General features: G+C 71.3%; 5 protein-coding genes across 5 annotated transcripts; 3 read left to right on the forward strand and 2 right to left on the reverse strand.

The window, feature by feature from the left end:
- Positions 1–4791: 4791 nt before the first annotated feature.
- Positions 4792–6264, reverse strand: AURANDRAFT_1508 (hypothetical protein; the record flags this gene model as incomplete). The annotated part of the gene is made up of 1 exon (XM_009035874.1): positions 4792–6264. A coding segment is annotated over one exon (1473 nt), but the record flags the coding sequence as incomplete, so codon positions are not given.
- A 213-nt stretch (positions 6265–6477) lies between these two features.
- On the forward strand, positions 6478–8622 carry AURANDRAFT_36465 (hypothetical protein; the record flags this gene model as incomplete). The annotated part of the gene is made up of 2 exons (XM_009035961.1): positions 6478–7961; positions 8154–8622. The coding sequence occupies 2 exons, from the start codon at positions 6489–6491 to the stop codon at positions 8607–8609; spliced, it is 1929 nt and encodes a 642-aa protein (XP_009034209.1).
- Positions 8623–12441: 3819 nt separating this feature from the next.
- Positions 12442–12801, reverse strand: AURANDRAFT_61983 (hypothetical protein; the record flags this gene model as incomplete). Its single annotated transcript, XM_009036457.1, has 1 exon — positions 12442–12801. The coding sequence occupies one exon, from the start codon at positions 12799–12801 to the stop codon at positions 12442–12444; it is 360 nt and encodes a 119-aa protein (XP_009034705.1).
- Positions 12802–13208: 407 nt separating this feature from the next.
- On the forward strand, positions 13209–16571 carry AURANDRAFT_70981 (hypothetical protein; the record flags this gene model as incomplete). Its single annotated transcript, XM_009035962.1, has 7 exons — positions 13209–13593; positions 13730–13801; positions 13867–14061; positions 14113–14589; positions 14791–15109; positions 15163–16150; positions 16192–16571. Coding segments are annotated over 7 exons (2815 nt in total), but the record flags the coding sequence as incomplete, so codon positions are not given.
- A 2152-nt stretch (positions 16572–18723) lies between these two features.
- Positions 18724–19371, forward strand: AURANDRAFT_5713 (hypothetical protein; the record flags this gene model as incomplete). Its single annotated transcript, XM_009035904.1, has 1 exon — positions 18724–19371. A coding segment is annotated over one exon (648 nt), but the record flags the coding sequence as incomplete, so codon positions are not given.
- Between the last annotated feature and the right edge of the window lie 597 nt (positions 19372–19968).

The following is a 19968-nucleotide window of genomic DNA, read 5'->3' on the forward strand; positions in this document are numbered from 1 at the left end:
TGCGCGCACTCGGGACGGAGGCGGCGGTCACTCGCGCCACGCCTGGTACCACCGCCACGCCGAGAGCACGCCGGGACTGGCGCAAGGCAGTAGCATCCTGAGTCGCCTCATTCAGACGACACTCAACGGACTCTCCGTGGACCGGGGGAGGTTGAGAACGAAGGCACCCGCACCCGACGGGCAGGACGTCCGGCTCGACTAGGCCGATTCAACCTCAGGACCACAAGTGGCTAGCCGAGGGCACCGCCGAAGAGGACACCCGTAGTCAGCGGGACCGAAGAGAGCAAAGACGCCGACGAAGAGAGCGAAGACGCCGACGTCGACGGAGCCGCACACAGCGCCACGCTACGAAGAGACGCTGCAGAATGCAGAGAAACGAATGGACACGGGCACATCGAAGCCCGCACACCGAAGCCATCGAGGGCGCCGACCCCACCAGCTCCCCCCAAGACTCACGCCGAAGGCATCCGAACGAAGCGAGCGCGCGCGGCAGCCCCCCGGGCCCGTGGGCGACGTCGCGCCGACGGCCAAGCACTGCAAGCTCTCGCGCTCGGCGCCCCGCCGCCCAATCGACGCGCGCAGCGGGGTGCTCCTCCCCGAGCGCCCCCCGGAGCCGACGCGGCGAGCCCCACCACCGGCCGCTGCGCGAAACCACCCCCGCGCACTCTCCGAAAGCCGCCCCATAAGCTTCGGCGTTATCATTCATGTAAAGTTGATGATTGTTGAAGACACAAGTCGTTGCTGTCGTAAGCGGGGGACGATCTGGCGGCGGGCAAATTTGTCCATCGACGAATTGAGTTGTGGCCAACACCACACCTCCCACCCACATGTGCCCGCCGAGCGGCTTCGCCGCGCTGGACGCGACGTTCCCGCCGGCGCCCGCCGACGGCGACGCGCAGGCGTCGGCGACGCCCCGCGGCGAGGCGTCGTCGCTGCTGCGGTCGACGTCCGGCGCGCGGCTCTCGGAGAGCTTCCGGGCGACAAGCGAGGAGCGCGCCAAGATCAACTGGACGACGGACGGGAACGCGCGGCTGTCGCGCGCCGTCGCCGCGCGGCGCCGCGCGACGCGCGACGGCGGCGGCGAGGGCGGCGACGGCGATTCGGCGCTCCGGGACCACGCGCGCGAGGCCTACGAGGAGCTCCGGCGGCGGGGCCAGCTCGTCGCCGTGACCTTCGAGGCGCCGAGCCTGGGCCTCTCCCTCGTGCTCAGCAAGTTCGCGCGGACGCCGAGCACCCGGACGCGCAAGCGGATGGACCCGCCGGGCGACCTCCGGCGGAGCTCGTCGTCCAACGACCTCGCGTCCAACGACCCCGAGGAGGCGTCCGACGAGGCGGGCGAGGGCCGGCGCCTCGTCGTCGTCGAGAACACCTTCGAGCACCGCGGCGGCGGCGTCGCGCGCCGGTTCCTCCGGCCGATGGACGAGCTCGTGGGCCTCGTCGCGCCGCCGCCGCCGCCGCCGCCGCCGGAGGCCTGGGCGCCCGTCCCCGCGGGCGCCTTCGAGGAGACGAAGGAGCCGCCGGCGGCGCCGCCGACGGTCATGGTGAACCTGCCGACGATCCCGGGGTCGCCGTCGCGGACGCCCGGCTCGACGTCGCGGCCGTCGGCGGTGCCCGACGCGGGCGCCGTCGAGCTCATCGTCGACCTGGACCCGGGCGCCTTCGACGCGCTGCTCGCGCGCCTCAAGGACGCGCCGCGGCCGCTGACGCTCGTCTTCTCGCGCGGCCGGTGCCTCGCGGCCGTGCGCCGCGTCCGCGCCGCGCGCCGCGCGACGGCGGCGGCGGCGCGCGGGGCCGCATCCGCCATCTCGCCCGCGCGGTCCCTGCCGACGCGCCGCCGCTACCGGTCCACGGACCGCCTCCTCGACGACGCCGCGCGCCGGCCGCCGCGACCCGACGCGCCGCGCCGCGGCGGCGCGCGCTCGCGGCTCGCGGCGCTGTTCGCGCTCGCCTCGTCGCTCCTCTCGGCGTTCGTCGTCTGCGTCCTCGGCTGCCTCGACGCGCCCATGCGCGGCCTCCGCCGCCGCCGCGAGGACAGGCAGATCAAGACGCACCGCCGCTCCTCCTCCGCGCCGCTGCCCTCCTTCGACCTCTCCGACGCCGTCTGACGAGGCGCGCCAAATTAAGAAGCTATGGACGAATACGTTCGAGAGGTCGCGCGCGCGCGCCTCGCGCGCGAGAAATCGAGAACGGCGCGCGCCGGCGGTCGCTCGCGCGCTTCAACGTCGCTGATTGAATCGAGTCCGCCCGCGCATGGCGCCGCGCCCTGTGCCGCGCCCTGCGCGCCGCCTGGCCTGCCTGTTGCTGGCGGCGCTCGCGCTCGTCGCTGCCACAGAACCCGAGCAGCCGCCGCCCCTCGCGAGCGACGCGACGACGACGAGCGCTGCGCCGCGCGACGACGAGCCGCAGCCACCTCCTGGCGATGCCGCCGCCGCCGGCGACGCCGCGCCGCCCGACGCCGCGGCGCCGCCGCCGGAGGCGGACCCGGCCGCCGCCGAGGGCGCGGAATCCGTCGCCGCCGACGCCGCCGAGGGCGAGGCGCCGGCCGCGGAGGCCGCGCCCGCCGCGGACGCCGCGCCCGCCGCGCCGGCCGCGCCCGTCATGGTGCCGGACCTCGAGGACGGCGAGGACGTCGTCGAGAAGAAGAAGAAGGCCAAGGTCATCAACTACGCGTCCATGGACGCCGGCGCCGTCGTCCTCGAGCAGAGCGAGCACAGCAAGGGCTTCCACAAGCTGCTCCTCGACGACAAGGACAAGTACGGCATCACGGAGTGCTCCGAGAAGAAGATGGTCGTCATCGGCCTCTCCGAGGACATCCAGATGCGCGAGCTCATCCTGTGCCAGTACGAGAAGTACAGCTCCGGCGTGCGCGACTTCGACGTGCTCGGGTCGCAGGCGTTCCCGACGAAGGAGTGGCTCCACCTCGGCAACTTCACCGCCAAGTACGGCGTCCGCGAGCAGAACTTCACCATGGCCGAGTTCAAGTACGTGCGCTACCTGAAGCTGCGCTTCCTCACGCACCACGGCGACGAGGCGTCCTGCACCGTGTCGCAGATCAAGGTCCACGGCGTCGCGGTCGGGGCGGGAAAAGCGTGATTCAAGTGCGCTTCAACATGAGTGGTCCGCGCGCGCGCGTTCCGGAAAAAAGCATCCTCGCGTCGAGAGCGCTCCGAGAGATGATCGCTCGTCCAAAAATGAGCCGAAACGAGTGGAAAACGACCGAGAGACGAGCCTCCAAAGTTGGGAATTTCGCACTCTTTTCCCGCCCAGGTGACGGTCATGGAGGGCTTCCAGGACGACCTCCAGCGGCACCACGACGAGCTCGAGCAGCAGCAGGCGCTCATCGAGACCGACGACCTCGTGCTCCCGGAGCCGGAGGAGGTGCTCATCGTGCCGCCGCCCCCGGCGGAGCCGGCCGACGGCGGCGCGGAGGACGACGGCGCGGCCGACGCCGCCGCGGCGCCCGCGGCCAACGGCACGGACGCGGCCGCGGCCGCGGCGCCGGACGACATCGTCGCCATCGAGCCCGTGCTCCCCGCGGCGCCGGAGCACGAGGCGCGGCCCGACGACGAGGCGCGGCCCGCGCCGCCGCCGGACGCGGACGCGGACGGCGCGCCGGCGGCGCCCGGCGGCGACGACGACGCGCCGGCGGCGCCGGGCGACGCCGGCGACGACGGCGCGGTCGCGCCGGCCGACGCGGACACGCGGACCATGGGCAAGAAGGCGTCGGAGCGCGTCGTCGCTGTGGCCGAAAAGGTCGCGAACGCGTTCCTCGGCGCGGCGCCCGAGGAGCCGCGGGCCGCGGTGCCCAAGTTCGACGTCGGCGGCCCGCCGCCGGACGACGACGCCGCCGCGGCGCCGCCGGTCGACGACGCCGCCGACGGCGACGGCGGCGACGCGGCCGCGGCCGCGGCCGCGCCGGAGCCCACCGCGCCGCCGACGCGGCGCCCGCGGCGCCGGCCGACCGCGGCGCCGGCGGCGACAGCGCCCGCGGCGCCGGCGGCCAACGCGACGACGACGACGGCTGCCGCGCCGCCGGCCCTGAACGCGACCGCGGCGCCGCCGGCGAACGCCACGGCCGACGCGGCGCCGCCGCCGCCGCCGCCGAACGCGACCGCGGCGACGACGACGGCGGCGGCCGCCGCGACACCGACGACGACGACGGCCGTCGCCGTCGCCGGCGACGCCGCGGCCGCGGAGAACGCGACCGCGGCCGCGCCGAACGCGACCGCGCCGGCGCCGCGCAACGGCCCCAAGTGCCACGAGGCGCTCGACTTCAAGAAGTTCAAGGCGCAGATGAAGCTCAAGGTCCAGTCGAACACGACGCAGCTCGCCAAGGTCGCGAGCGGGTCCCAGTTCGAGAGCGTCTTCAAGACGCTCATGGACAAGATCAAGGCCTTCGAGATCAACCACGCGATCTACGAGCTCTACCTGGGCCACCTCCAGGCGTGCTACGCCGCCCAGGTCGACCGCCTCGAGCGCAAGGTCGACGACGGCCTCGCGGCGCTCCGCGCGGAGCTCGCGGACGTCCGCGCCGCGCCGCGGCGCGGCTTCCGCTTCCCCTGGCAGCGGCGGAGGACCGAGCCGCCGCGACGATAAAAATGAGCGAACCCAAAAGACCCCGGCTCACGCGGCCTCGAGGAGGTTCGACGACGAGTCGCTCGCCGGCATGGCGGCGGCGTCGCCCTCCTTGCCCTCGTCCGCGGCGCCGCGCGGGTCCTCGACGAGCTCCGCCGCGCCGTTGAAGTCGTCCTTCTTCGCGCCGTCCGGGTCGTCGGGCGCGAGCTCGATGAGCGGGTCCAGCGCGAGGAGCGTCGCCTCGTCGAAGTACTTGGGGAGGACCTTCAGGCGCACGTAGACGAGCGCGGCGATGAACAACGGGAACGTCATCGAGATGGGCGTCAGCGTCACGAAGTAGATGACGAAGGCGATGGCCAGCTGGAGCTTCGTGAAGGACTTGATCGTGGCAAAGTCCAGCGCCCGGAACCAGGCGTGGGGCGACTTGCGCAGCGCGGGCTCCGCGATTACCAAACAGAACCGCTCGTAGAGCTCGTTCCCCGGCAGCGAGCTCAGCGCCATGAAGAGGAAGAGCCCGTCGAGGCAGGCCTTGGGGATCTGGCCCAGCACGCCGATGAGCGGCCGGAAGCACACGACGCCCGTCAGCAGCGCCTGGGAGAAGTTCGTGTACCGCTGCTCGTACGTCCGCTCGACGACGTCGACGACGACGCCGTGCTGCTTCTCCTTGCGCACGACGCACAGGCTCTTCGTGTGGAGCGGCGCCTGGGGGATGAGCCCGTTGCAGGGCGGGATGCCCAAGATGCCCGTGAAGACGATGCAGATCCCCAGCACGAAGAAGTCGAGGTGGTACGCGGACCCCTTCTTCAGCTGGAACTCCTTCGACTGGGCCATGATCGACGACACGTTGTGGTCGAAGATGAACAGAATCAGGATGATGCTCGCCGGCACGAGGCTCAGCACGATGCCCCAGACGGGGAAGTCGAAGAGGTTCAGGAACCACGTCCGCCCGCCGATCGTCTGGAAGTTCCGCGGCACGTTCAGGCGCGTCAGGTCCGACCCCAGGTCGTCCGCGCGGCCGACGAGCGAGATGCCCGTCCAGATGACGATGGCCACCGTCGGCGCGTAGTCGGACACGAAGGTCCGGAACTTCTCGTTGCCGATGACCCAGTTCGACGCGTTGGCGAGATAGAGCGACAAGAGCGTCGTCCCCAGCGCCAGAATCGTCTCCATGAGGCACGCGGCGAAGGACTGGCTCCGCGTGTAGTACTTGGCGATGCCCACGGCGCCCGTGACGGCGTAGATGACGGCGATGAGCATGCCGAAGGTGTGGCAGGAGAAGTTCGTGATGTACCTGATGTAGTCGCAGAGCCCCGCGGCCGCCGCGGCCATGTGCATCAGGCCGGCCCAGATCTGCGCCCAGGCGTAGAAGTGGAGGAAGCTGATGTCCAGCGCCTTGGCCATGCCGTAGATTGAGATGGTCAGGATCGTCACGGGGCCCGTGACGCCCACGATGACGAGGGGCTGCCCCGCGAAGACGCTGAAGACCATCCCGGAGAGGCAGCTGCTCAGGCACACCTCGACGACGCCGATCTTCTCCGTCGTCGTCGCGAGCAGCTCCGCGAAGGTGATGGCCGGCGCGATGGACGTGAAGAACATGAAGAAGATGGACGCCGTGGTCTTGGCGTTGTGGCCCTCGGTCCAGTCGGAGACATACTTGGGCGCGCGCCGCTTCAGATCCTTGACGATGCCCCGGAAGCCGCTCGCCTCCTCCGGAAGCCAGCCCATTCTCTTTCCGCGGGCGCCCGCGGACTCGGACGCGACTTTGGCCAGCGCGAACTGCCGACTCGCGGGGCCTATCGCGCAGTGTGACGTTAGGCGGGGGGCAACGACGGCATCTTCGCCACAGTGACCGCGAGTCGAGCTGGCGACGAGGTGAGAAGCCAAGCGGCGCCTCTCCGACGCAGCGAAGTAAGATGACGGTCGCCGTGATCCTCGTGGCCAGCGTCGACACGTGCCTCGAGGGCGAGCTCCTCGACGCCGGCGCCGAGTACAGCCACCTCCACGGGTTGCCCAAGGCGCTGCTGCCCATCACGGGGGGCAAGCGCGTGCTGGACTACTGGTGGGGCGCCATCGAGGGCCAGCGGCAGATCAGCGACGTCTACCTCGTGACGAACGCGAAGCAGTTCAAGCACTTCGAGCGCTGGGCGACGTCGCGCGGCATCCCCGCGTCCAAGGTCATCAACGACGGGTCGACGATGCGGTGCACGTCGCTCGGCGCCGCGCGCGACCTGCTGCTCGCGCTGACGCGCGCGGGCTCCTTCGGCGACAAGGGCCTGGACCAGGACGTCATGGTCATCGCGGGCGATTCCCTCTTCCACCGCGACTTCGACCTCCACTCCGTCGTCACGGAGCGCCACGTGGAAGCGGGTCAATCTTTAGCGGTCACGTACCGCCTCGGCGCGGACGAGGATGCGTCGACGCGGGGCATCGCCGAGGTCGACGCGTCGACGCGCCAGGTGTTGCGCTTCGTCGAGAAGCCGTCGCCCGGCGCCACGGCGTCGCGCGACGCGTGCCCGCTCTTCTACATTCTGAAGCCCGACCTCGTCGCTTTGCTCCCGGCGTTCGTCGAGGAGCACGACCGCGACGCGAAGCCGAGCCTCGGCGGCTTCATGGCCTGGGCCATCAACGACAAGGGGTCCAAGGTCTACTCCATGCGCATGCCCGGCGTCTTCCGGCTCATCGGCGACGCGGGCCTCCAGGAGTATTTGGATTTGGTCGAGCACTTCGAGCGAATCGACGCGCCGAGCTGGTCCACGGCGGGCGGCGGCAAGCACACGGTCAAGGCCCACGCGCGCGTCGGCCTCTTCGGGAACCCGAGCGACGGCTACCACGGGGCGACGATCGCGCTGACCATCGCGAACTTTTGGGCGTCGGCGACGATCGCGCCGTCCGAGCGTCTGTGCCTCGTGCCCCACCCCCTCTTCGACCCCTGCGACTTCGGGTCCCTCGCGGACCTCCACTTCATCTCGCGGCGCGAGGGCTACCAGGGCGGCATGCGGCTCCTCCAGGCGGCCTGCAAGCGCTTCTTCGAGTACTGCGCCGCGCACGGCGTCGCGCTTCCGAAGCGCAACTTCACGCTGTCCTACGAGACGAACGTGCCGCGCCAGGTCGGCCTCGCGGGGTCGTCGGCCATCGTCACGGCGGCCATCAAGGCGATGATCGCCTTCTTCTCCCTCGACGAGTCGCACGTGCCCGCGCCCGTGCTGCCGAACCTCGTGCTGTCGATCGAGGCGGAATTGGGCATCAACGCGGGCCTCCAGGACCGCGTCGTCCAGGCCTACGAGGGCCTCGTGGCCATGGACTTCGACAAGGCGCACTTCGACGCCCACGGCTTCGGCGTCTACGAGCGGCTGCCGCCGCACCAGCTCCACGCGGCGCCGCCCCGCGTGGACATCGACCGCCGGTCCGGGACGTCCCGACCAAACTTTTGAAATGCTCTCGCTCGGTCACATCGAAGTCGATTCGGCGGATTTTTGGATGAATCGATGGCTCTCAGCGAGTTCTCGAAGCACGGCCGAAGAGTGACCGTTCAATTACGTGCACATTGAAGTCGGGTTGAAGATTTGGGTTCCGCGCAGGCGCTGCCGCTACTGTGGCTCGCGTACTGCGGCGAACCGTCCGACTCGGGCGCGATCCACAGCGACGTGAAGCAGCGGTGGCACGCGGGCGACCCCGTCGCCGTCGCCGGCATGGAGAAGATCGCCGACGTCGCGAAGCGGGCCAAGGTGGCCATCGCGCTGGGCGACGCGACGGAGTGCAAGAAGCTCATGGCCGAGAACTTCTCGCTGCGGCGCGCGCTGTTCGGCGACGCGGTCCTGGGCCGCACGAACCTGCAGCTCATCGACATCGCGGCGAAGCACGGCGGCGTCGCCAAGTTCCCGGGCTCGGGGGGCGCCGTCGTCGGGACCTGCGACGAGGGCCAGCTCGACGCGATCCGCAAGGCCTACGAGGCCGAGTCCTTCGTCTTCGTCGTGCTCAAGCCCCACTTCCCCGCGGCGTCCCCGGGCGCGGCCCTCGTCGAGGCGGCGAACTAAACGTACCGGCCTGCGTCCCACAGGAGGGCCTAGGCGCGCGCGACGGCGGCGTCGCCCGGGAACTCGTCCCGAGCGCGGAAGCAGCAGCCCGCGGCCGCGACCTTGTGCAGCGCGCCGCAGACGCCCGGCGCGTGCTTGAGGAAGCCGTCGGCGTTCGTCGGGCGGCGCTGGACGCAGAGCGTTGCGCAGAGGGCGCCGAGCGCGACGGCCGCGGCGACGCACCGCTCGTTCGCGGGCGCGCCGGCGCCGGACGCGGCGACGAGCGGGCCGTCGTCGGCGCCCGCGTCCGGGGCCGGGGAAACGCGCGCGTCGAGGAGGATGCGGATCTGGCGCTTGAGGTCCTGGACCTCGCGCTTGAGGATCTCGACGTCGCCCTCGGCCGTCGAGTGCGGCCGCCGCATGTCCGGCGGCGACGGAGCGCCCAGCGCGACGAAGGAGTCGCCCGTGGCGACGGTCATGGAATTCGCGTCGACGTCCCGCAGGCTGTAGGGGTGCTCCACGGCGTGGAAGTCGTCGCGCGCCGACAGGGCGAGCTCGCTCTCCTCGATGAGCGTCCAGCTGCTCTGGGGCTCGGCGCGGCCGTGACCGTGGGAGAGCTGGAGCGCGCCCACGGCCGCGGGCACGGCGAGGGTCGCCGACCGCCGCAGGAAGACGCCCGACATGGTCGGCACCCGCGCCACGCGCCCCCCGCGGCCGTTTCGTGAGGGTCAGCGCGGGTATGGCTCCGTGTTCTTCGAGAGAGCTCGGCCGATGCAGCCCTGTGCATCCGAAACAGTCGTCGTTGCATTACAACATCGAGCTGGTGTTGACCTCGTTGCCGAAGCTGCCGAAGCTCCAGGCAATAGACCAGCAGATCGAGCGCGCGGCCACCCGTCGACGTCGACACTCCGCGGCATCCATGTCGGTCAAGAACTTCTTCTCGTCGCGCGCCGGCGCCCTGTGAAAACGAAACGCTGGACGGCCGCGGGGGATACACACCCGGCGCCCCGTGAACCGAAACGCTGGACGGCCGCCGGGGATATAGAAACGCGACGAAGGAACCCGAGAAAACGATTGTAGGCGGTTCGGCTTCGGCGGCGGCGCGCCGTCGGCCCTCGCGCCCGCGGCGGCGGCCGAGGCGGAGGAGGAGGAGGGCCCGCCCATGGAGCGCGACCTCACGAAGCCCGTCTTCTACGTCGTTCCGTTCGCGTGGCTCGACAACCTCATGCCCGCGCGCAAGGGCGAGGAGGCGATGCAGGCCATCGTCAAGGAGCACCAGGCGCGCATCGACGACAATAGCTACCCCGTCTTCTACGTCGTGCCCAAGCCGCTCATCACGAGCGTCTTCCCCAAGTACAAGGACGCGAATAGCCAGAGCAGCGCGCCGCCGGCGCTTTTCCGTGGTCGATGTGGTCGTGGTTGATGGCGTTTTCTTTGTGTAGGTCTCTTCAGCGACTGCCTCTCTTTTGTCGGCTCCATTTTCCTGGTCTGGGCCGCGATCCTCGTCGAGTAGGACGCCGCGGCGGCGGCGCGCCGGAGGCGGCGCGCCGCCCGACGTGCTGACACATGCCTGGAATGGAGCATAATAAACACCCGTACATAGCCAGTGGCGTGAGCATCAGCAAACGCGCGCGCAAACGCGAAGTGAAGCGCGTGGCAAACGGGCCCCGCAGCGCGCGACGTAGACGCTGTCCGGGTCGCCGCAGTCGTCGTCGTCGCGGTTGAGGTAGTTGAGCACGAACATGGTCACGTTCACGCCCATGTAGAGCAGCGTGAGGAGCGCGAGGACGAAGTTGACGAAGCACAGGTCCTTGAGCTCCTGGACACGGAAATGCAAGATAATGTTGCTGCTCACGTTCAACCGGCCGTCGCGCGGGAACGCCGGCAGGGCCGGGAAAGTGCAGCGGCGTCGTCTCCTTCGGCGTCGAGGGCGCGACCCAGCCATTGCCCGGCAGCTCCATCGTGCGAATTGGAAGCTGCCCCGCCGACGTTGACGTGGAGAAACTTCAGTTAAAGAGCTGCCCGGGGTTGCAGCTCCCGGCCGCCGCCGCGCCGCGCGCCATCGGTGCGACTCCGCGCGGGTCGCGCTGTCGCGCTCGACCCATTGGGCAGCAGGCTCCAGACACGCGACACGGCCCGCCTGAACCTGACGCTCCCCGTGTCCAACACGGCGACGGGCGAGATGAACTACACCAAGTGCGTCACGACTTGCATCCCCTGGTCCGCGTCCGCGGACGCGGTCAAGGACGCCATCGTCGGGTCGGGCTTCGCCTCGGAGACGCAGATCGCGGCCTCGCGGAGCGGCACGGGCGGCGCGTCGAGCGCGTACGGCTACGGGTGGTTCATCGAGTACATCGGCTTCGCCAGCGTCGTCGCGCCGCTCTCCGCGGAGCTCTGCGGCGCGTCCGTGTACGGCCAGCCGTCGGACCTGATCTACTTTGACGGCAACTGGTACACGGCCGCCGACAGCTACGACCCGTAGGACGAAGCTCGCGGCGCCCGCGCTCGGCGGCGGCGCCGCGACGGTCGCGGGCGCCGAGCGCGCGGCGGGGCCCCTGCTCGCCGCCCTCGGAGACGGCGGGCCCGGCGCGGTGGCGGTCCTCGTGCTCCTCGCCGCGGTGCTCGACGGGCCCGGCCCGCGACGCGCGCGCGGCCCGGCTCGGCGCCGAGCGCCGCGGCCGACGACGACTGCTTCGGCGCGAAGATCTGGGACCACTCGAGCGCGTCGGCGCGGTCCTGCGCGTCGCGCTGCGCGGCGCGGACGACGTCGTGACCGTCGACGGGCCCGGCCCGCGACGCGCGCGCGGCCCGGCTCGGCGCCGAGCGCCGCGGCCGACGACGACTGCTTCGGCGCGAAGATCTGGGACCACTCGAGCGCGTCGGCGCGGTCCTGCGCGTCGCGCTGCGCGGCGCGGACGACGTCGTGACCGTCGACGGGCCCGGCCCGCGACGCGCGCGCGGCCCGGCTCGGCGCCGAGCGCGACCCCGACGACGACTCCTTCCGCGCGAAGATCTGGGGCGACTCGAGCGCGTCGGCGGCGCGGTCCTGCGCGTCGCGCTGCTGCGCGGCGCGCACGACGTCGTGCCCGTCGACGGGCCCGGCCCGCGACGCGCGCGCGGCCCCGGCGCAGCGCCGCGCCGCGGCCGGGTTCGCCGCGGACGCGTCGCGTGGCTCCGACGCCGGGACCCGCCGGGACCGGCCGCCGTCGCCGCGCTCGCGCTCGCGCGCGCCGGCGGCGTCCTCGGCGCCGGGCTTCCGCGCGCCGCGCGCCGCCGCGCGCCGCTCGGCGCCGAGCGCGACCCCGACGACGACTGCTTCGGCGCGAAGATGCTGGGGCGACTCGAGCGCGTCGGCGGCGCGGTCCTGCGCGTCGCGCTGCTGCGCGGCGCGCACGACGTCGTGCCCGTCGACGGGCCCGGCCCGCGACGCGCGCGCGGCCCCGGCGCAGCGCCGCGCCGCGGCCGGGTTCGCCGCGGACGCGTCGCGTGGCTCCGACGCCGGGACCCGCCGGGACCGGCCGCCGTCGCCGCGCTCGCGCTCGCGCGCGCCGGCGGCGTCCTCGGCGCCGGGCTTCCGCGCGCCGCGCGCCGCCGCGCGCCGCTCGGCGCCGAGCGCGACCCCGACGACGACTGCTTCGGCGCGAAGATGCTGGGGCGACTCGAGCGCGTCGGCGCGGTCCTGCGCGTCGCGCTGCGCGGCGCGGACGACGTCGTCGACGGCTTCGCGCCGACGGAGCGCGTCGCGGCGTGCGACCGCGACCGCCGGCCGACCGCCACGCGGTCCGCGGCCTCACATGAGCCCTCCCGCGCGTTCTCCCCACATTCCCCTAATGCTTGCTTGTTTAACCCCTGCCTACATGCCCTCGTTCTGGATGCGCGTGACGGCGGCGATGATGCGGTGGAGGTTGTCGAAGGCGACCTGGCCGTAGGGCTTGTAGACGATGCGGGTCGCGCGCAGAAAGGTCGCGTAGGCGACGATCTCGTGGGCGGTCCAGTTGATGTACTCGTCCGTGATGCGGTTCCGGAGGTCGCTGTGCCAGGAGCCGTCGGCGCCCTTGACCTCGGACACGTCCATGAACGTGTCGAAGAAGGCGTGGCTCTCCTTGCGGCCGGTCTTCATCTCCACGAGGTCCGCGCGGTCCTTCATCGCGTCGAAGCAGGTCGAGGCGGAGAAGGGCTCGAAGCGGGGGCACTCGCCGAGGTGGACGTTCATGGGCGTGTCGAGGGCGCCGCGGAGCAGGAACGACGGCTCGGAGCGGAAGAGAGCGTCGCGGCGGAGCGTGAAGGTGTTGTCCGAGAAGAAAACGAGCTCGCTTTCGTTGGGCACGAAGTTGGGCGTCGTCGAGACCGATTCGGTGTAGCGGCGGGTGCCGTCGGGCGAGACGCGCGCCTTGCGCGACCGGCCCTCGCCCGAGTCGATGCAGAGAATGTCTCCGTTGCGAACCATGTCGTCTTTGGCGAGAAATCGATAAAATCACGGGTCGTGGGCTTCCGAGGCGTAGCAAGCCAAGCACGCCAGAAACGCAAACCTCATTGGATCGGACAACGGATCCATGGCGCGCGCCGCCTCGGAAAAACAGCTCCCGATCGGCGTCACGGACCGCTCTCCAAAAGCCAAACACACCGCCATGGCCGAGATCCTCTCGCCGGCGGAGGGCCTCGCGCGTTTCCGGCTGCAGAAGGAGGCCCCGGGCACGTGGGACCTGCGGCAGCTCAAGCAGGACGCGCCGCAGGACGAGTCCCAGGTGCCGCCGCACCCGGCGCGCCGGTGCCCGAAGGTGTCCGCCGAGGACGAGAAGCGCGGCTTCGTCCAGCTCAAGAACAAGCGCGTCTGCATCAAGACCGGCAAGCTCAGCGCCGCCATCGCGGCGTCAACGGCCGCGATCCAGGACCTCATCGACGTCGGCTTCTCCCGCGCGGAGGCCGAGGACCACGTCTTCGCGAACTACGGCACCGTCGCCCAGGAGACCCTCGCCAACCACAAGGAGCGCTGCGCCAAGGGCGGGCGCGCGACCGGCGTCCACGCGCGCGCGCCTCGTCGGCGCCTCGACGGCGCCTCGCCTCGAGAGCGCCGCGCGCGGGCCGCGAGCGCCGCACGCGCCGGTGTTCGACGCGACGCGCGACGGGGACCGCCCGCGCAGGCGCAACTCGGCCGCGGAGGGCAAGGGCATCCACGCGCCGGGCATGCAGGCCAAGGGCGGGCGCAAGGGCGGGCGCGCGTCCGGCGCCTCGCTTCGACCGCGCGCGCGCGCGGGCCTCGAACGCCACGCCCCCGCAGGTCGCAGACCACGGCGGACCGCGCGGCCGCCGGCCAGGACGCCTACGGCGACGACGCGATCTCCGGATTCGCGAAGCGGTCCAAGGGCGGCAGCTCCAAGTCCGACGCGGTCCTGAAGTCGGCGGCGAACGCGCGCGACGCGTTCCGGCTCAAGCTGCCGCCGGGCCACGTGCCGACCGCGGGCAGCCAAAAATCGTGCGTCGACCCCGCGTCCCGTTTGCCCGCGCGCCCGATCGTCCCCGGTAGGTCGGCGCTGCGCGTGAAGCGCGCCGAGGTCGCGACGGACCTGAGGAAATTCGAGACGCGCGCGAAGTACGAGCTCGACGGCGAGGACCGCGGCGGCCCCGCCTACCGCCGGCTCTTCCAGTCCGTGCTCTACGACGACTGCCGCATCGCGGGCAAGAAGCTCAAGAAGCTCACGATCGGCGCGCTCGTGAAGAAGGCCGCCAACGCCCAGCCCCAGGACGAGAAAACGGTCGCGGGCTTCGAGGCGACCATCTGCGAGTTCGCGCTCGCCGTCGACGTCTACCGCCTCGCGCTCGACTCGGAGGCCAAGCCGGCGACGCCGGCCGCGGTCGACGTCTTCGTCTACGACGCGCTCCGCGGCCCCTGCGCCGGCCTCGTCTGCAAGGCCAAGGCCGCGCGCGCCAATTTCGCCGCCGCGAAGTGCCCGCAGCGCGCCAAGGGCAAATCCGGCACGACGGCCAAGAAGCCCAAGGCGAAGTAGGCCGTGCGAACACCCGCGCGCGCGCGGACCATGCCGCGCGCCGCGCGATCGCGCGACCCTCCGCGCGGAAGACCTAAGCCTGTGTTGTGTTCCCCGGGAGGAGAGGCATCCTGGAATATTGAAGTTCAAGATGATGTGGGAGAGCGCGATGGCCAGTGTGGTGAGACGATGAGGACGGGCATCCGGATGCCGAGCAGCCCGAGCAGCCCGGGCCTGCGGCCCGACATCGCCGAGGTCTACGCCGGCAACGGCCAGGCGACCGACGTCGCCGACGTCGACGCCGGCGACGGCCAGGCGAGCGCGAACCCGCTGGCCGCGCCGAAGCTGGAACTCGACTGCGCGACCGCCGTGGGCCTGGCGCCCGCGCGGTCGCGGGCGCGGATGCTCCGCGACGCCTGGGCGGCGACGAGCAGCAAGTCCATGGGCGAGAACCTGGACGAGTGGTTCAAGCTGCGGAGCCAGCGGTCGACGGCCGGCCGCGAGGTGCTCGCGGGCTGCGTCAACTACCTCGTCACCGTCGCGCGCGGCGCGTTTCTCCGCGCGTCGCGGCGCGGACCCGCGCGTCGCAGGTCTACATCGTCCACGCGAACCCCTACTACCAGACGGGCCTGGCCTTCGGCTTCGACACGGGGCAGCCCGCGGGACCGCTCGCGACGGCGACGGCCGTCGCGACGGGCGCGAGCACGCTCGTCATGGGCGTCGTCGCGAACGCGCCCCTCGTCGTCGCGCCGGCCATGGCGACGAACGGCTACTTCGCGCTGAAGACGAACTCCTGGATGACGTGGCGGTCGCAGCTTTCGCTGTCGCTGCTGTCGAGCCTCGGCTACGTCGCGCTCGTCGCCTTCCTGGCGAAGCGCGGGAGCCTCGCGCGCCTGATCCGCGCGCTGCCCGTGTCCTACCTCGTCGGCGTGGGCTTCGGTTTGCTCATGTTTTTAGCGCACCTCGGCCTCCTCGACGAGAGCGGCATGGGCGTCGTCGGCTGCGGCGGCGCCGAGGCGAGCCCGACGCTGAGCTCGTCGAAGCGGCCGGACCTGATCCTGGCGGCGCTCGTGCTCGTCGCCGTCGTCGTCGGCGACGTGCGGCGGCCGGACAAGAAGCACGTCGTCGTCCTCGCGGCGACGGTGTGCGGCGCCCTCGCGGCGGCCGTCGCGCGCGCGGCGGCGGGCGACGCCGTCTTCGAGAGCAAGGACCGCCACGGCGGCGTCCGACTCTACGGCATGCGCTTCCCGGGGACCTGGACGGGCGCGCAGTGGGCGGCGGCGCTCTGGACCGCGCTCGGCTACGTCACGGGGAAGATCTTCGACATCCTCGCGTCGGTCTTCCTCGTCGTCTTCGTGTTGCTGGGCTTCCACGAGGCGCCCAAGAGGACCGGCGCGGGCGCCGTCGACGCGCTCGGCCCGGAGAAGTTCCGCGACTACGTCGCGTCGACGCCGAAGCTCCAGAAGATCATCCTCGTCGACGGCGCCGCGTGGGCCTTCGGGTCCCTGCTCGGCTGCGCGCCGATGACCTGCTTCGTCGAGTCGGCCGTCGGCATCGCCGCGGGCGCGGCGCCGGCGCGTTTCGAGATGTGTTTACGGGGACGAATCGACCCTTCGTAGGCGGGCGCACGGGCCTCGCGTCCGTGGTGACGGGTCTGCTCTTCCTCGCGTCCGCGGCGTCGGGCCGCGAGACCGTCGAAATCGTGCCCACGGAGGTGTCCGGCGCGCTCCTCGTCTACACGGCGGCGTCGCTGTCGCCCATCCTCCGCCACGTCGACCACGCGAACCGCGAGGAGGCGCTGCCGGCCATGCTGGGCGTGCTGCTCATCCCGCTCCTCTACAGCGTCCACGGCGGCGCGGGGCTCGCGTTCGTCTTCTACGGCATCCTCGTCGTCGCGGGCGGCACGTTCACCTGGGCCGAGCACCACACGCTGATCCCGCTCTTCGTCGCCGCGCTCCTGCTCGTCGCGGAGATCTTCTCCATGGACTTCGCGCGATAAGGGGATTTAGAGGGGCGGCGGGCCGCGCGTGTAGTTCACGTCCTTGAGCCACCAGGCGGGGTAGCCGACGCCGTCGCCGAGCGTGGGCGTGTTCACCCAGCCGTCGGCGTACTTGAACATGAGCAGATCGAAGAGGTCGGCGACGGCGGCCAGGTTCAGCTTCGCGACGCGCGCGAGCGCCGCCGTCAGCGCCTCCGTCGAGCCGTCCTTCTCGAAGGCCGCGGCCGCGTCCTCCACGGCGAGACGCGCGGAGCCCTCGAGCGAACGCTGCGCCTCGCGGACGTCCTTGACCATGTAGGAAAACTTGAGGTCCATCAAATTCGCGACATAACGCACTTTCCAGAGCATCGTGTCGCGGTCGAAGGACCCCTGGTGCCCGGAGCCGAGGAACTTGGGGATCTCCCGCTGGCCCGCGAGCACCGGCGTGTAGACCGTCGCGTGGGGCGCCATGGGCCCCCACCAGAGCACGCCCCCGACGGCGTCGGGAAGCCAGGACCGCGCCTGGACGACGAAGGAGTCGGACGTGCGATACAGAGAAATGGCCCGCTCCCAGTTGCCGCGGACCTTCTCCTCGCCGGCGCCGGGCGAGTAGCGATTCGGCGTGCCGAACGGGCCAGCGGCCAGGCCCTTCGTCATGTCGTAGGCTGTGCCCTCGTAGTGGTCGCGGTGCGCGTCGAGCACCGCCTGGAGCGTCAAGCCCGCGGCCGGCAGCGACGTCGGGTACGGCAAAAACTGCGGCGTCGCCGACGCGTACTCCGGGTCCAGGACGGTGTCCGGCGCGAGCAGGCGGTACATGCCCCACAATCGGCGGCCGCTGTAGTACTTGTGCGCGTATTCGCCGTCGCCGAAGGTTTTCGTAAAATCGCAGCGCTCGTTCGACGGGCACGTCTTCGCGAGCGCCGGATACTTGGACGCGAGACCCGCGAGGTCGCTGCCGAGGAACGTCGACGCGTCGCTCAGGTTCGCCTCTCGGATGACGAACGCGTTGGGCACGACGGCCACGTGGTCGTCGGGGATGCGCTGCGCGGCCCAGGCCGCCGACGTCCCCGAGGGGTGCGGCAGGACGTGGAAGATCCACGCGTCGCGCGGGTCGACGACCATCAAAGACTCCGCGGAGCCCTCGAACGAGTCCGCGCCGTAGAAGCCGTGCTCGACGGCGAGGTGTCCCATGAGGGACACGGCCTCGCGCGCCGTCGACGCGCGCTCCATGGCGATGCGCGTCAGCTCGTCCACGGAGAGGAGCGCGCAGGGGCCGTCCGCGGACCCGCAAGGCTCGCTGTCGCGGCCGCCGAGCGCCGTCCAGTCGACGCACGAGCACGTCGACTCGCCCATGCCCACCTGCTTCTCGTTGAGCGCGCCGTAGGTCTCCTCGAAGTAGGCGTAGGTGGCATTGACCTCGGGCAGCGAGCCGATGGAGGCCATGGGCTCCTGGCCGCCGACGGGGTAGTACGCCTCGAGCCCGCGCTCGTAGCCGACGTAGCGCGGGTAGTCCTCCGGCGAGAAGAAGACGGGCCGCCGGGCCCCGGGCGCGTGGTCGCGGGCGGGGACGCGCACGAGGCGCGCGTCGGTGATCGCCTCGCCGTCGTTCGTGTGCGAGCACATGACGGACCCGTCGGCGCTCGCCTTGCGGCCCACCAGGATCGTCGTGCAGGCATCGACGGCGGTGAGGCTCGCGAGGAGCGCGGCGCTGCGCAGCACGGGCATGGCGCCGGTCCTTTTTTCTTCACCGCTGGGGTCAACACGCGCCGCGCTGGCCGTCACCGCACGCTTTTTCTTCACCGGTGGGGTCAACACACACCGGCGCGGCCGTCACCGCACGCGCGGCCGATTTCGACTGTCTACATGTAAGTAGTGGCAATTCATCAGCGATTGTTTACCTTAACCTTGAACCTTCCGGAAGCTCTCTCGACGATGGCGACGACGGCAGCCCGCGCTGGCGTTGGCGTTGGCGCTCGCCGCTGGCTCGCGCTGGCGTTGGCGCTCACCGCCACGGGCGCCGTCGACACGAAAAGAAAGGTGGACACGCTGCCCGTGTACGGCGCGCCGCCGACGGCCCATTGGACGGGCTTCGTCCAGCGTCCTGTGGCCGTGACGATTTTCGAGAGATTTGGGGTGGGAAAACAATGAGAAATCGTCACCGTCATGCTTGGTAGGCTTCGTCGAGACCGATGCCGCCAGTGGCAGCCACCTCTTCTACTACTTGGTCGAATCCGCCGACGAGCCAGCCTCCGACCCCTTGGTCTGGTGGTTCAACGGGGGCCCCGGCGCGTCGAGCTTCGCGGGCCTCTTCTCCGAGAACGGGCCGCTGCTCCTGAACGACGCCGGTGTCCTCGTCGACAACCCGTACGCGTGGAACGCGCGCGCGAACGTGCTCTACGTCGAGTTCGCGCCCGGCGTCGGCTACAGCTACTGCGCCGCGTCGGCCAACGGGACCGCGACCTGCGCCCAGTCCTCGGGCCTGTGCTCGCCGTGCCCCGCGGACGACTCGTCCGTCGCCTCCCAGAACGTGAAGTTCCTCGCCGGGTTCCTCGACCTCTTCCCGGCGTTGAAAGGGCGGCCCCTGTTCCTGACGGGCGAATCCTACGCGGGCGTGTACGGCCCGCTGCTCGCGCGGGCCATCCTCGACGCGTTCGATGACGCGACGGTCGCGAATCTGCACGGCGCGTGGTTCACGGACCCCTGTATCGACAACAAGGAGCAGTTCGGCTGGCTCGATATCGGGCCGAGCTTCCTCTTCTCCGCGGGCCTGATCGACGCGCGGCTCTACGAAACGCTGACGTCCGACGCGTGCACGCTGTCGTTCACGGCGCTCGGCGATCGCGTCCGGAACACGACCCAGCGGGCCTGCCGCGTCGCCTGGCGCGTCTACGACGTCGCCTTCGCGGGCATCGGCGACGCCGTCCAGCCCGCGCCCATCCCGGGCCTGCCCATGTACGTCGACCCGCTCAACGCCCTGGGCCCGTCCGGCGGGCCGGACCTCGAGGCGTTCGTCGGTTCGCTGCGGGGCCACATCGGCGCGGGGCAGTCGCCGAACGCGGTCTACCACCTCGAGCTCGACAACAACGGCTACGCGGGCTACACGAGCCAGTACGCGGCGTGCAACGCGGCCCCCGCGGGGCCCCACGCGAACGAGTCCATGATCGACGTCTACCGCGAGCTCGCCGCGTCGGCGAAGCCGTCGGCGAAGAACTTCGCGCGCGTCTTGATCTCCTCCGGCGACGTCGACACCGTCGTCGGCCTCAAGGGCACGGAGCGGGCCGTGCGCGCCATCGGCTTCAACGCGTCCGCGCGGCTGCCCTGGTTCTACAACGCGTCGGCGACGGACGATGCGACGGTGCTCAACAAGCCCGCGGCCTGGGGGTCCCTGCTCAAGGCCGTCGCCGTCGGGCCCCAGGTC

The sequence above is a fragment of the Aureococcus anophagefferens genome (genome assembly GCF_000186865.1).
Source record: "Aureococcus anophagefferens unplaced genomic scaffold AURANscaffold_4, whole genome shotgun sequence".
NCBI lineage: Eukaryota > Pelagophyceae > Pelagomonadales > Pelagomonadaceae > Aureococcus > Aureococcus anophagefferens.